General features: G+C 48.6%; 1 protein-coding gene across 1 annotated transcript; it reads left to right on the top strand.

Moving 5' to 3' along the window:
• The first annotated feature begins 486 nt into the window (after positions 1-486).
• On the top strand, positions 487-2,172 carry NKX2-5 (NK2 homeobox 5). Its single transcript, XM_086471131.1, has 2 exons — positions 487-781; positions 1,565-2,172. Exons 1-2 carry the CDS (start codon positions 487-489, stop codon positions 2,170-2,172), a joined length of 903 nt encoding a protein of 300 aa, XP_086327257.1.
• The last annotated feature ends 13,893 nt before the right edge of the window (positions 2,173-16,065 follow it).

Here is a 16,065-nt window from a genome sequence, read left to right as displayed (position 1 = left end):
AAAAAATGAAATCAGCACATATTTGGTTGATGGTTTCCTCCCGGCCTGTTTATTTAATCTGACTGTATGATAGATGGCATCAGATAGTGGCTTTGTACACATTAGGCCGTTCTGGATTCTTTTTTTTTAATGGATCAACAAACTCAGCGGCGAAAATCTGGATAAATGCAGTGCCGCCCCTTTAAATGAGTGGGGATGTTTTTGAGATGTATTACTATATTAGGTGACATGGAACTTTGCATCTCTCATACCATCACTGCAATGTTGGCCAATAGAAAGCTAAAGTCACCCAAAAACTGACTAGTCCCTCCTTCCCTTCCCTTATGGTCCGGTCCTACCTGCCTCCAGTGCACAAGTCAAGGCCACTCGCGGGAATGCTATGTGCCCCCTCCGTGAGCCCACGCTCCACCACTGCTCCAGGTTGGCTGCTCCTCACCTACTTTTCCATGACCCTGGGCTCCGGCCGCTGCCCCGCTCTCCTCCGCAATGTTTCCTAGCCCTGTGACAACGACACCCTTCTCGGTCAAGGATATTTTGAACCTGGAACAGCATCAGAGCGGCCTGGCCTCCATGGAGCTCTCCTCGCTGTCCTCCCCCTCCTGCATGTTGGCCACCTTCAAGCAGGAGGCGTACAGCGCCGAGCCCCCGGCCCTGCCCGACCTGCGGGAGGAGCTGCCCGAGCCGCACCCGGCCAAGCCCGCCGCCGCCTTCCCCGGCTCCTACTACGTTAAAAGCTACGTGGAAATGGATTCGGCCAAGGACGCCAAGGCGGACAAGAAAGGTAAAGCCCCCGGGTAACGGTGCTGCCGGCCGGGGCTCGCCGGTGGCCTCCGAGCTGAGGAAAGTGGAGGGCGGGGGGAAGGCGACCCCCAGCCCGGGCGCTCGACCGAGGGCGGCTTGGGCTGCTCCGGGGGAAGAGGGGGCACTGCGGGAGGCACGGCGCCCGGCCTCGGGGAAGGGAAACATCTTCATCCCCTCCCAGGCCCCGCGGTGTAGGAGTGGGACGGACCCACCGCGGGGAGCGTCCCGCTGAGCCCGGCCCGGGAGACCCCCGCGGCTCCCCCCGAGCGGCGCCGCGGCCGCGCCGGTTGCCCAACGGGACGGGCAAAGCTTCAGGACGATACGCGAGGCCTCGAGTTTGGCCAGAAACGAGGCGACAAAACTAATATCCAAATCGTTCGGCTAAGTGTACGCCCGCGGGATCGGGGTGGGATTCGGTACAAAGGCTGCTTGCGGTAAATCCAGGCTGTGGCACAGGCGTCGCGACTCAAATCAGTGCACTGAGCATCCTTGTTTTCAAACAAACAAACAAAAAACCAAAACAAAACAAATCCCAACAAACAAACAAACAAAAGACCGGCGGAAAAAGGCTAGAGGTGTTTAAAGAGCGGGGCAGGGCCGGTCTTGCTGCCCGAAGCAGCGGGTCTCCGCGGCGGCCTGCGGGGCCGGGGAAGCGCCGGGGCTCGCGGTTTATAGAACATTGCTTTATATTTTTCTTAGCACATTTTTTTTCGCACATTTTTTTTCCTCCCTGTTTTTCCCTTGCCCGTTTATTTTGCTGCAGAACTGTGTTCCCTGCACAAGAGCCTGGAGCAGGAGAAAAGAGACCTGGAAGATCCCGAGCGCCCCAGACAGAGGAAAAGGAGGAAACCTCGCGTCCTCTTTTCTCAAGCCCAAGTCTACGAACTGGAGAGAAGGTTCAAGCAGCAGAAATACCTCTCGGCTCCCGAGAGAGACCATCTAGCGAACGTCCTAAAGCTCACCTCCACCCAGGTGAAAATTTGGTTCCAGAACCGAAGGTATAAATGCAAAAGGCAGAGACAGGATCAGACCCTCGAAATGGTGGGCATCCCTCCCCCCCGGCGGATAGCGGTGCCGGTGCTGGTGCGCGATGGGAAGCCTTGCCTGGGGGAGTCTTCTCCCTACAGTTCGCCGTACAATGTCAGCATTAACCCCTACAGCTACAACGCCTACCCCGCGTACACCAACTACAACAGCCCCGCCTGCAACGCCAACTACAACTGCAACTACCCGTCCATGCAGTCCATGCAGCCCTCGGCGGCGGGCAACAACTTCATGAACTTCAGCGTAGGGGACTTGAATTCGGTGCAGACGCCCATCCCGCAGGCGAACGCGGGGATCTCCACGTTGCACGGGATCCGAGCCTGGTAGAGCCGCCCCCGCCCCCCGCCTGCTCCCCTCCGCGGACCGCGGCCACCGGCGAGACCCCGGGGCCGGGGGTGGAGGGGCTTCGGCCGCGCCTGCGAGCCGGTCTCGGGACATTTCAGGCTGCGGGAGGATGAGGACGGTTCACTGTAGCATCCCGGCGGTGTTCACTAACGTGGCGGCCATTTCCAACGGAGAGGTCTTCAGCATTTCGTGCGACGGCTGCGCTCGGTGGGGGCCAGGCGGGTACGGCCCCGGGAAGCCCGGCGCTGCCCGCAGCTCCCGGCCCCTCTCGCTCCCCTTCCACCGGGGTCTTCGCCCCGGTAATTCCTCTCCTTCCTTCCTACAAAGCAGCCGGTCATTTTGCTTGACTTGTTCCCAACAACAAGGCCTACAAACCTTTTGGTTTTTTGTTTTGTTTTTAAATTTTTACTCTGTACTGATTATTGAGATCCACATTTTATTTTTTGCACTTCCCGTACGGTCCCCGCTGCCCGGCCAGTTCAGCACCTCGCCAGCCCCGAGGTCTCCCCTTGCGAGGCTGCTATCGCCGGTCTCGGCTGCGCCCCGCGGCCGCCCGGTGCCGGGCCAGGAGCGGGGCCGGTGCACGGATGAGGACAGGACCCCCCGCCCCACCCCGGCCGAGGAATACAGACACTGCGGCCCGCCAGGTCCCCGTAGGGTTATGCACTAAAACGTGAGTTAGTCTTGAAATGCACTGTCCGCCCCCCGCCCCGCCGCCCGTTCGTGCGCGTTTCCCTTTGCTGTACAAGCTGACGGCGATCAGCGAGTTGTCATTAAAGAGAGTGGCTTCACCTTGCGCGTCCCTGGCGTTCCTTGCCCGGCCCGGCCCCCCCCCCCCCCCCGGCATCCCCCGGCCATGGCAGCCCCGGCCGCGGGGGCGGTGGGGTGCGGAGCCGCCCGCCCCGGGGCTCTCACCAGCCGCACGCTGCCCCCTCCTCCGCTCCGGGAGCCTTTCCCTGCCGCCCCCCGCCCGCCCCTCTCCGCTTTGCGTAGTCCTCCCGTGATTTCAGCAATTCCCGTTTCGACGCCTGCAAACGGTGCTTGTATTTTGACGCCTTTTCAACAAATAATTTAAAAGCTGCTTTTCAAGCTCACAGCCCGGGCAGGACGGCTACACGCCGGCCGTGTCACGTCCGCCCCCGGGCTGGGGTCGGGGCCCACCCCGTTCTTCTCATCGGTGACTCCGTTGCTCCGAGTTCCCGGGGGGGGGGGGGGGGGGCGAGCGGCTGGTTTCTTCCCTGCACAGAAAAGCAAAGCAAGGGGGGTACAAACACCCCAAACCTTAAACTAAGGGGGTCTGGCCCTGCCGGAGGGAAACTGCCCCCAGCGCATCATCTACGGGAGGTTCCCGCAGCCACTCCGTACCCTGTCCCCAAGGGGTAGAGGGGCAAAAGACCCTCCGCCTGCCCCCAAACTGCCCAGGGACAGCAAGCGCGGCTCCTCACCGCCCGGCCGCTTTTAGAATAGTCGCTATCAAATGGCAATTATTGGGAGTGAGAAACAACAAACATTGTAATTCAGCGCAGTCAAAACATCCTCTGAGTGTCTGAGATTGTCCGGCCCGGTGACAAGGCGATTAGGGGAACCTGCAACCTCTCCTGCCTTGGCCATATCGGCCCCATCAGTAAACAGGGATGGAGACAGGGTGGCTGTGGCCCTGGGACATAGGATGAAAGGCTGCCGGTGAATGGAAGCTGCCTGCCAGCCTCTATCCCGCCTTCCCAAGGGGACCAACCTCACACATCCCCCCGAGGTAGGATTGCACAGATAAGGAGCTCCGATCTCCTTCCTATCTCTACAAATGGAAGAGGAGCCCTGTGTGCTGCTCACAAAGCCCCTAATGCAGCGTGGAGCATAGACACCTGTCTGGAGCTCAGAGCTGGGCAAAGGGTGGCCTTCTGCCACCCACCCAGGACACTGCCTCGGGAGCACTTACCCCAGAGAGGCAGAGGGACATTGGGTCTGTTACAACAAAGGGGACCAGAGCCTGCTAGCCTGAAGCAGGGACACGGGGCTGCCTGCCCCTAAGTGCCCAGGAGCCAGGGCCAGCCCCACTGCTGTGCAGCCTGGGAAGAAGCAAAGGCTACCTCTCATTTGAAACCTCTTCAGTCCTGGCACCAACTGGTGGCATGACGACTTTTGCCTTCTTCCCACACAGGCTTTGCACTGGAAGGATGCACAGACTTCAGCAGATGGTGGAGAGGCAGCAGGTTAGCCAGAAAATACTCTGAGAGGCCCAAGGGTGTCTACCTTCCTGAGAACCCTGGGAAAGAGCATGGGAGGGGGGCAGGAGAAAGCTGGGTTTAAACTCTGCCCCTGTTGGATGCTGTGGGGAAGTTGCAGTTTGGTGCCTCTGTTTGCCCGATCTGTAAAAATGGGCACAATGCCGCTTACCCACTTTGTGATGCTGGTGTCACTGGTAGTTGGATCGGGCCACTGCAGAGCTTGGCCAGGATCAAAGCTCACAGGGAGCCCTTAGGAGACAGGACAAGTCACCAGTTAACATGAGGGAAAGCATTAAGGTTAGCTAAAACTTGAACCACTTCTTTCAGAAGCTGTCTCTGAGCCCTTTATTAAGTGGTCTACCAAGATGGTCTGCACTGAGACTCCAGGAAAGGCAACAGTGAAAAGTAACTCTACACACGAACACCGCACCCTCCCCCCATATTCTGAACATCCTTCCCCTTCTGCAGATCCCTTAATTTCTTCAAATCTGTTTATTTTCCTCCTGTAATATCTCAGAGCTACAGCTATCAGGGAATCCAACTGTCCAGTGGGATTTAACCTGCTGTTGCTCTGCAGAGGCTGTTCTGGGCACCAGCTTTGGGTCCGATTTCCAAGAGTGCACAGTGCTCATTCTCAGTAGGGATGGATGTACTGCAGCCCCTGCCCACACCACTGCTCACATGCTCCCCTCCTCCCCACGCTTCCCCATTCCTGTGGGAATTGCATCACGAGCAGATGCATGGCAGGATAAGACAGGGGCTTGGAACAGCAGCCGGAGCCTTGGAGCCAGTTCAGAAAGCGATTTAGGCCGAGGACACAACCGCAGCTGGCTGGGGCCAAGCGCAGTGCGGCAGCCCAGCTCTGGCAGAGGCACCAGCAGCCGCAGAGCGAGGAATGGTTTGAGACCGTTCATTAACTGGATTAAGGGGAAATGCAAGAGAGATACACAGTAGGAATTAACCCCCAGCACACTGATTTTGGCCAAGGGGGACTCACTGTCTTCACATGTGCAGACACCCCATTGCTACTAGTCCTGCTCTTCCAGGCCTGCCTCACCGCTGGTTGCGGCTCCGCAGCAAGAACAGCCTCCGCAGCCAGTACGGCCAACAGGGTCAGGCGGCGGTAAAAGGTCTCCCCAGGACTCTGGAAGGCACTGAGGCTGTCGGCACACACCGCAGCACGGTGATGTGCCCTCCTGAGTCCAATTGTCTCAAAGGCTTAGAAAAACCGAATGCACCAAACTACACGTTTCTCTGCCTGAGCCTGAAGTGTTTCACATCTATACAGCAATATGAAAAGTCTGTGCTTAGAAAACATTATTCCAGAGGAAACTGTAGGATACTGGTGTTTCCCCAGGGAACCTGAAATCAGAGATCCTCTCGGTGTTTGGGGCATGCTAAGGGGTGTAAAAGAAGTTTTAATAAGATTTGCACTTGGATTTGATCTCACTGTCCTTTCCTCAGCTTTTTTTTTGGATTCCACAGCCTGGCACTGTCATTCATTTCTTTGTTTCAGACCAGCTTTTTAGAATAATTCAGTGCCCCAACTCCATCTGAAGGTAACAGAGCAAGTGCAGCTCAGCACCACTTGCCTTCTTGAGACTAAGTGCATATGGTAGGTTTATACAAACTATTTGGAATTCACACAATTTGTACAGGAACAAGTTGTCAGCTTTAAGGGACTGATACCAAATCCCTCGTCTTTAGAGGTTTTGTAGGAACTGAAGTAATTGTTTTTCCTAAATAACACCCCTGCAGTTCCTAAAGTACATCTGTGGCCAAAATTTTATTCCTTAAATTCAAGGAGTTTTCACAGAGTAAGTTATTCTCTGGAGTCAGAAACAAGGAGATACGGTCCTGGCAGGAATTAGCTAAACGTTTTAATGTTCCTGAGAAGCCCCGCAGGAAAACAACAGATCAACAACCCTCTCTCCCTAGCCCCCTGCTCCTAATTCATCTCACTGACAACAGTTTAGATCAATATCAGCAGTAAGTGATTTCTTGTTAATGGGGATTATTAAGAAGAATCAACACCTTTAAAATGCTATTCCAGGTTGTCTCCGAAGTGAGAAAGGGACAGGCTTTCAGGCTGGACTCTGATTTTTCATTCCTAGGTGGTTACTTACTGACTACAACACGAAATTGATGCTACATTTTGATGCAGAGAGAGGGGGAAGCGGAGGTTTCTCCTAACAGAAGGTAAAGCACTGGCAATACATTTGTGAAAGCGAATCAATCACGGTTTAGCAAACTGCCACGGAATAAGTTACTTGAAAATCACTACCTGTCTCCTGCAGTCATTTTAAACCCTGCCATGCCAGAGCACCGTTCAGTAAGAAAGCCCCATTCAGCGACGAAATCATCCTCGGTACAGTCCATCAGCCACAGGCCTTTCCTAACCTCTCCCTAGTTCATTTCCACACCAAAGAGAATTTCAGTGGGTTTTCCCCACAGCTTTTCCTCTCTCAAAACAGCTTGTTTTGTTATTTTAGTACAAACTCCAGTTCAGCCTCAACGGAGGTCCCATCCTTACTGCTTCCTCCACTTCATGGGTAGTGCACTGATCCACACATATTTTTTCTTCTAGGTACCAACAAGGGATCTTTAAGGATCTGGAACTCCCTTCTTCTTACTTCCTGCTGCAGTCCTCAGAAAACACAGAGCAAAACCACCAGCTGAACTGGACTATGGCTGCTGCTTCGAGATACAGTGAAGCTTTACTGCTGTGCCTTAGCTAATCGACTAGTTTTAAAGTATCTGTACCATTTCTTGCACAGACTTGCCCCAGACTGTTGCTTGAAATGGCTACTAGAGCCGAACGGCTGGCTGAGAGGAGTAAAAATAGGCAAGTTTCTCTGTCTTCTCGTAAAGGAGTTACTGGAACTGCAAATCACAGACAAGCCATGTCAATGAAGTCTGGATGAACAGCCCAAGAGGCAGGATAAGACAGAAAATAAACTGTTTCCCAGAAACTGAGCAAGAGGAAAAGCTGACAGGAGCCCAGAAGGAGATGAAGATTCAGAACAGCAAAGCAGGGCATTTTAAAACCAGCTCTGTGTGCTGAGCAATTGATGCTCTGACACCACTGAGCCTGTAACACGTTTGTTAAGTCGTCCCTGCTTAAAATAACATTTTTTTTGGTGTCAACAAAGAAGCATGGGCAAATGGCTAAACCACAGGGCTGTAAGTCAGGAGATCTGGGCACTTTTCCCAGCTCCATTAGAGTGGAGCATCCTGTTTGCAACTGGGTCAGCATAGGCAGATCCTCACTCCTACACAGGGGCCATGCAAGTGCAGCGGTTCACCAACTGGAATACTTGTTTAGTTTGATGTGCTAGAAAAATAGGTTGTCCAAAAGAAAAACTGACTTGCCAAGGGGCATAATCTCTTAGTGGCCAAAACAATTTTATTTCTTACGGCTGGATAAAATTAATCGGTCTTGAGGAGACATCCAGGAGCTAAATTACTATTTGTGGAGATGGGTAGGCTGAAGGAGAAACAAGTGTGAATGACACTACTGTACAGTGAGTAAGGTCAGGAGTTGACAGGCTCAAATAGGAAAAGAAAAGTGAGTTTGTCGGGTATTTCAAATTCTGTGAACTGCTCTAAATGCTACTTAGTAAGAAACATAACAAACATAATTTAGAAAGGCATTTTAGGGTTTTAGTCCTAGAACCAAGAAATCTGGTTGTTGAACAAATTATTAACTTCCACAGTTAAAAATATCTACTCTCAGAAACACTTTCTAGGTGTTCTGTGTATTGGTAATAGGATTTGATGCATTCTACTGCTTCAAGAATATACCATAGTTTATTTTAGCACAGCAGACATTTCCTAAATAGATTGCATTGTCCTCCAGCATAAGCTTTTGATAAGTCACAGCACTGGCTCCTAGAAATTGCCCCCAAATCCCATCTTCCTGGCCAGGATTTTTTTGTACTCTTCCTATCTGTAAAAAATAAAAGCTGCTTTGAGAGCAGTAGCTGCAGTCCGTGGAGGTGCCGTGTACAGACATGAGCACAGTGCTGGCTGGCTGTCATCAAGGGAAGCCATTAAAAAAACAGGTCACAAAAAAAAAAAATCCTAAACCATTCCAGTCAAATAAGTAACTTTCTTATATTTTTAAGTATCAAAAAATTAGAATGAAGTCTCACTGCCTGGCTTCAGCGAATCAGTTCTAATGATACTAAGGAGATTATTTACGCTATTTCAGGGAAGGAAAATATCAATCTTGGTTGACTCGAGGTTTCATGTACTGCTTTATACATTGTGCAGTGTCAGCTGCTGCTTCCCTCTCCGCTGCATGCCCAGAGACAGGTCCAGATCCATCCCGCAATTACACACACTTCACTTTACGGACATGGTTAATCCCACTGAAGATTCTCATACCGACATGGACAGTGTACGAGGGCTCAGAGTGGAAGTAGACAGACATGCTGACACCCGGCTACATTTCTGGCATCCTCCCATGCTGAGGCTCTAGTATCCTGCTATTTATTTCTGGTTATGAGGGTTAGAGCAGTTTTCATACTTGTTCTGGGTTACGGGGTGTATCTGAGTTTCTCTTTCCAACTACATGCCCAGAACGCCATCCATACCCTATACATCTGTGGGTATTGCAGGAGTCCCCATCCTATAGCCACTAAACATACAGAGATGCCACTCACACAGTCATGCTCAGAACGCAGGTTCCTCACTAGCATCTTTATAGACAGCCCTTTTCAAGCAATGCCAAAAAATTTGGCTTACTTAACCCTAGTTCCAAAGACATGAAAGCGGAATTGCTGCTATAAAAAGAGATGTCCTGCCGTATCCCTCATCCAACACTCACAGGCAGCCAGCATGCCCGTCTGCGACCTCGGGCTAATTTCTCCTTTTAGATGTGCAAAAAAAAAAATTAAAAAAAACCCCAAACCAGTGAGAGCTGCTGGTCATCAGTACCTCCAAGAGCTATGCCTGAGGTGACTACATTTGTTTGGTTAGGCAGCAATTTAAAGCTCACCACTATTTCACGTTGAGAATTTAAGCCCACATGATTTCTTGCACAATGAGACATTAGAATTGGAAACCAAATTTCCCTATTCGGTCCTTAGCAGTAACATTATCTATAGCATTTAATTTTTATACACACAAAGATTATTTCCCATGGAATGAGATGAAAGGAAATACTTGATATTTTTCCCCACCATAAAAAAGTGTAAGAGCACACGAGAGACTCAGCCCTAGTGCAGCACACTGGAACAACATGGAAGGTTGTAGATTAATTTCCAAACATCCTCTTTGCTTTTCTTTCTTTCCTAACCACATTTCTAGTCCTATTGGTCTCTATATTTTGGTTGTGAAAACACTGTGCTCTGCCCCTTTGATCAACTAGTGAAAAGCCCTTTCATGTCTTGCTGTCTTCATTACCTTACATTTTAATTGCTGGCCTTGCATGGGACAGACAGGTGGTACAAGGTCACATCAGGAGATGATGGATGGCTTTTGGCAGTGTGTGTCCAGATTACACACACTGGAATCAACCTGTGCGGCAGTAACCCGTCCTGTGCTGGGGGATCAGTGGGGCATGCACAACACCCGATGGCTACAGCCACCAAATACCTATTTATGTCCTATTAGAAAACAATTACAAACCACACTTCTTCAGTTCTTTCAGATTAGCATTCCAAAGCACGACGCGCACAAGTGTTACTTATCTGAGCGCCACCATCCCTACAAGCTACCGGTACCACCATTTCACACACTGACGAAATGATGCATCCAAAAATAAGGGTTTAACTCAAATTACTTAGAAGATCAGGGACTGTTAGAGGTGAAACCCCAAAGTTTCACATCAAAGCTCCTGCACTGATGGCTGAGCCTGCTGGAGTGAAGATTTCTGAATAAAAGAATCCATTTCAGATGCCAATCTTATTTTAAATCCCATAAAAATCACTGGGAAAACAGAATGGGTTTTCCTTTTACACACCTAGAGCGTCCCTTATTTTTCCATAGAAGATGACAATTCAGTGCTTTGGACCCCCGGTGTACAGGAACTTCAGTTTTACCCTGACTACATTTGCTTGCACTTAGAAAATGCATTCACACATCATTACCACGATACAGAAGGTTTCTTCTCCGATGCATTTGACTTGCTAACTTCTTGGTCACGGCAAGAGTTACATAAAGTTTGTTGCAAGGAGAGCTATATTGGGTAGTAGGTACCATACCGCTATTTTATCTACTCAAACAGAGAAGGCATAAGAAGGAAGACACTTTATTGCAGAAGATAACCAGGACTGTATCATAGAAGATACCAGGCTAGACCACCTTACTTGCCCTTTTTGGCCTTAAAAACCTTTAGGTGGAGCAAGTGGGCTTCCAAAGCAAAGGCTGGATACAAATATGCTCCTAAATGTCATGTAAATCAGACCTAAACTTGAGTTCAAGGCCCTTTATAGCACAGAGAAGCCATGATCTCAGTTTTAGTGACACAGAATGCTCTTCTCAGTGTGTAACCAAAACAGAATAGAGAGGGCATTTTACCAAAGTCAGGCACTTATTTGCTCCCAGTAGTAAAACGCACCCTTACTACAAGTGCAAAATCAATTGTTTTAAAGATTCTTCTCCAGGAAAGCCAAGCTGGCCCTCCAAGATTTGGCCTGAAAGGCAGAGACCCTGATTAACTGCAGAGAAGAAAGCCATGTGTCCTGACTACATTCTCCTCCCATCTCCCAGATGGCCATTCCTTTCATTTCCAAGCAGGTTCCTTGCATTCACACAGCCATTCCCAACTGCAGCTGAAATCAAGACATTGAGACTCATTAGCTCTACTCAGTCCTTTCATCCAGAAGTCAACATGACATGCTTGGGGACAGTAAATGACATGAATGAAGTTTAGAGGTACCGATGTCTGGCACTGGAGAGGCCATTCAAGCAATTAGTTCCCACTTACATCATCTTGTTTTTGTGGTGGGGTGTTGTTTTTTTTTTTATTATTATTATTTTTTTTAGGTGAAATAACATCACACAAATTTTGCAGATTCTGATGTGTGCCAGTTGAAGAACATCATTCTCTTCAAAATGCATTAGCCAGATGCTTTTAGAAGTTTCCTTTGAGACCACTCCTGTTTTATCAACCAAGATAGCAGCATCCCACCCACCTTCTGAAGGAAAATAAAAATATTTAGAGGAGGTTCAAAATCAGTTGAGGAAAACAATGTGGGCCCCAGGGCTTCATTCTGTATTTTTATTTTTTCTTAAAAACAGAACTGATGACTTGGGAATTTTTGAGTCACTAATATTTTGTGGAAAACTTTCTGGGAAAAACAACGGCAACAATCACTGTGAAAACACAGCCTTGCTGTAATTACTGTTCTGCAGAGTGCTCTCTACCTATGCTTGTTATTGCTGCAGTGTGCACTGCTTGTCGCTTCGCTTTTTTCAGTAAACTCAGAGTTGGTGAGATCTTGGAATTGGGAAGACCCTTTTTCAATTGTAACTCTGACACTCATTTGATGCAGAATCTCAAGACGGTCATTTAACCTCACGTCGCGTTACAGAGGCAGAGAGATCAGGTGAGGAACAAGGGTTCTCTGTCGCCCACTGAACACAGGCAGGCTCCAAAGACACGGACAGAAATCCCTGCTTCAGAGAGCTTGGATGGAAAAATGGATGGGGTGGGGGGTGAGTGCGTGAAAGGCTTTGCACAGAGAGGAACTGACTTTTCAAAAGAGAAAACGCTTTCTGATGACCTGAGCTAAAGATAGGATAAGTGCAACCAGCAGCTTTTTAAAGCAGCAGATCTTGCCTTATCGGAAGTCCCCGAGGAGGGGAACAGAGCTTTCACCGAACACGGTGCTTTACTGACCGCTTCCCCCACACTCGGGATCACTGCAGGGCCAGCATCTCGGCGAGTCACTGGTCCTGCTAGGGCCTGGCTGTACCCCAACAGCCTGCAGGGACCTTTCCCCCAGCTGCTCCCCCATTATCCCAGCGCTCCGCCCGGGTACCACAGGTGGGCGTTTCCTTTATCATTTTGACTTTTGACCTTGAGACAGCCCGGCCACCATCACTGTTTCTGTCCAGCCCAAACCCCCTCTGCTCCCCACGATGGGGATGCTTGAAAAAAAGGGCATTGTGGTGATAGATTTGTCAAGACCAAGGGTCAAGTTTATGTTGATCTACAGGTGTCAGAAGCGTATTGATCCAACGATTAAGGTCCCCGAGAGGTCACCATAAATCCTCAGGGGGATGAAAATACCACATAACTTGCTTGCAGATGTTGCAGAAGCAACCAGATAAGGTAAAGCAACTGCCCAGCAAGTGTTAACAGACAACGTTAGCACAACAGGTGATGCCACAATGTTATTTTGCTGTAAGCCAGGGTGGTCAAACGTATAAAAAGGTGAAAACCTCAAGCAATTCAGGCCTTTGTCAGGGCAAAATAAGGACATTTGTTTCAGCTTAAATTGGGGCATCTTTGCCTTGCAGGAGAGGAGAGACAGCCTTTAGTACTTTGTCCTTTTTAGTCAGCACTTTCCACTTTCCATGCATTTCCCTGACAGTTGTGAATTATGTCCAACTCAAAAAATGCTTTTGTGAACTTAATTATTCTAGAATACTTCAGTTGGAAGGGACCTACAATGATCATCTAGTCCAACTGCCTGATTTTGCTGACAGAAAAACCGTTACATCAGGTACAGCCATAGCAGATATGTAAAAAAGAATCTCCTTGTCCTAATTTCCATCTCCTCAGCCAACGCTGACGCTAAAGTTGTCCAAAGCGTTCGACAACGACCAGCGTGCACACTGTGATCCCTGAAGCCAGGAACCACACGGACCTTTCCAGCAGCGGCGGCGGCTCGTGGTTTCTGTAACTCGAGCATTTAAGCCCAGCAGCTACTGCAGAGCGTGATGCTCAATCCCTTTATCATGTCTCCTCTCCCTCCGGCAGCCAGAGTGAGGTCTAATTTTAAAAAGCAGTGATATGGTGCTGTTGCAGTCACACACATTACAGTTAGCTGTCGGGCATTTAAATATAAACATGCATAAGCTGCTCTACAGTTCGGCTATTATACAGTTGACTATATGGAATCAAGTTAAAGTGCAGAAAGTTAACTTACTAACTTGTTGAAGCTCAAAGGTTAAAATAGATGACTTGCCAATTTCGTTTTTTTGAGTAATTTAGGGATTAATAATCCAAAGTATTTCTCTGATCTAACTAAAGTAATTTTAATAAAAATAAGTTAATAATCAAACCGCAACTTTTACGTGACTCCATTCCTTTGGAAGAATAACCGTAACATATTAAATCAAGACAATGCATTTTCCTTTGTGGTACAGTCAAATGAAAATTAGAAATAGAATGGATCTCATAGGAACTAATAAGTCCTGTCAAGACAGAAGAAACTCAGAGTTGAATAAAAAATTATTTTGAGTATCAAACTGAAAACTAATATGAGTCTGTTCATATTTTCTCTATAAAAATTAGAAAATCATATTCCAATAAAGAGACTTTTTATGAGAGCAAAATGCTTATTATGAGAATAATGTGCAATAAATCCGAGTACAGTACTTCTTGGCTATCACATGCAGCTGTGACCATCAAAGCACAAAGATTAATTTTAGACATGTTTGTAGTATTGTGTTTGTGTTGCAGAGTTTTGGTGCTAACAGTCAACTATAAGCAGAATAAAAAAAAACCCAACACTTATTTGTGCTTCCAAACTGGGGCTTTCATCTGCGTGAGCCTCCAGTCCACTCCATCAGCACCCTAGGCTGCCTAGGGAAGGTACACGCTGGAGCGTTTTGCTGAGTAGTGCCCAAAACTTCTGCGAGCATATGTAGCGATGTTTGTATCACGGCTGGTTTCTCCCACGCTTGACAGTGGACCCAACACTGGAGAACGTTTTAAAACCACCCTTGCTACCTTTACCCGTACTGAGCCCAAACATGCTGGAATTCTCATTGTCTTTGTTCTGCTGAGGCCAGCTGGGTAGGGAAGGGGTGAAATGGTGCGGGGCTGGGCAGAACTTTATTTCACAGTGCTACCTAGTGGTTTCTGGAATAAACGATCAGCTCACCAAAACGCATTTCTCCATACAGAACCTCAATGTGACATAAATACAAGTGTGTATAAAATCTAAGCCTCCACCACTGCCCGAGACAGGTGGGAACTACATATTTACACTGCAGGGGGAAAAAAATGAGGAAAAAAAATGCATAAGAACACTTGCGAACTAATCCCAAGCATTTCCAACTGGATATTCACACACCCATGTGCAGCAACAACCCCATCCCAATCTCCTGCAGCTGTATCGGATGCCAGGACAAGCAGCACCTTTATTCGACAACCAGGATCTTTCCTCCCTCACCATTGCCAGGGATTAGCACAGGAGTACGGACCTAGTGGCATTCATGGCCCTTCACAGACCCTCCCCTTTTTATCCTCTCTTACATCAAGATGTTAATGCCAGACCCTGCGATCAGACTTCCCCAGATTTCCTGCCAGCATGGGGACATTCATCAGAAAGAGCCGCAAAGCCTTCTCCCCTCAAAAAATCCCTTCCTCGGTCCTCTCAAACTCTCCTTTGCTCCACAACAGTTCAGCAACCACTGTCATTGTTTTCTGCACAGCTCAGCATCACCTCCTCCCTGCCTCGCATCTATCTCTCTATATTGATCTATAGATTGACCTATCCATTTTCCAGCATCAGCGAAGGAGCTGCGCTGCTGCTGTGTTTGCCCACCCAGAAGACAGCACTGCCCAGCTGCCAGGGTGCAAGACTTAGGTGCTACAGCAGCACAAATAAACGAAGTCCTGTCAAAAACCAACAGGGCAGACCCAGAGCCAAGCCTTGCAGGATTCAGTGGAAGATATTAAACCCAAATACGAGACACAGTTGCTGGACATGACAATTTTCCCATATTTAGAAAGGGGAGAATGGTACTTGCTTCCCTGGGCAAAGCCTTATGATCACCAGATGAAAGGAGTCATGTAAGTACTAAGTAGTATTAATAGTCACAGGCGTAATATATATATACGAGAATAATACAGTCAAACAATACTTAACAGTTATTTCCAATAGCAACATTTGTATAATGCCATTGACACTCAACTGCTGATAAGTTGGACACACTTAAGGAATTTTAATAAGCCTTTGAAAAGGTTTAACTGATGTGAATTAAGCCCCGAGATAATTCAGACTCAGGGCTATCATTCTTCAGTTAAAAATAATTGATCTTTAATGTAAACGTCACATCTTACGCCCCAGTGTACACAGGCAAAGAAAATGTCATTTGTCACCAGCAGCGTCTGGGGCTGACGAACACGTTACTGGCGAAGCTGCAGGGCCCCCGGGCTGTGCCCAGACTGTGCGAGGGACCCGCGGCTCTGTTCACCTGGGGGAACTTTTTCTCCTGTGGGGTCACGGACAAGGTACCTCACAGGAACAAGATTCAGATACGTTAATTAACAATACACGTGTGGTTATTACTACAACGACACTGAATCCAGTGCCCTAGGCTTTGTGGGTGAGTGCAGAAAGGACTGCTAACATCTTTTGGCTTTAATCCACAAAAATAGCTCTGCTGACACTCCCCTCTTGCAGAGGCAGAAGCAAAGTCTTCATCTAGAACTTAGTACTGAACATAAAAGTTTTTTCTTTTG

The sequence above is a fragment of the Leptosomus discolor genome, chromosome 10 (assembly GCF_034619465.1).
Source record: "Leptosomus discolor isolate bLepDis1 chromosome 10, bLepDis1.hap2, whole genome shotgun sequence".
NCBI classification, from domain to species: domain Eukaryota; kingdom Metazoa; phylum Chordata; class Aves; order Leptosomiformes; family Leptosomidae; genus Leptosomus; species Leptosomus discolor.
Note: the sequence above shows the minus strand (reverse complement) of the source record. Positions and strands in the feature narration are given on the sequence as shown.

What these genes read in the sequence shown, in the direction of transcription:
- NKX2-5 (XM_086471131.1), top strand. Translation starts at nt 487, where the DNA reads ATGTTTCCTAGCCCTGTGACAACGACACCCTTCTCGGTCAAGGATATT. An exon ending in CGCCAAGGCGGACAAGAAAG is followed by an intron (nt 782 to 1,564) that starts GTAAAGCCCCCG and finishes ATTTTGCTGCAG; the next exon opens with AACTGTGTTCCCTGCACAAG.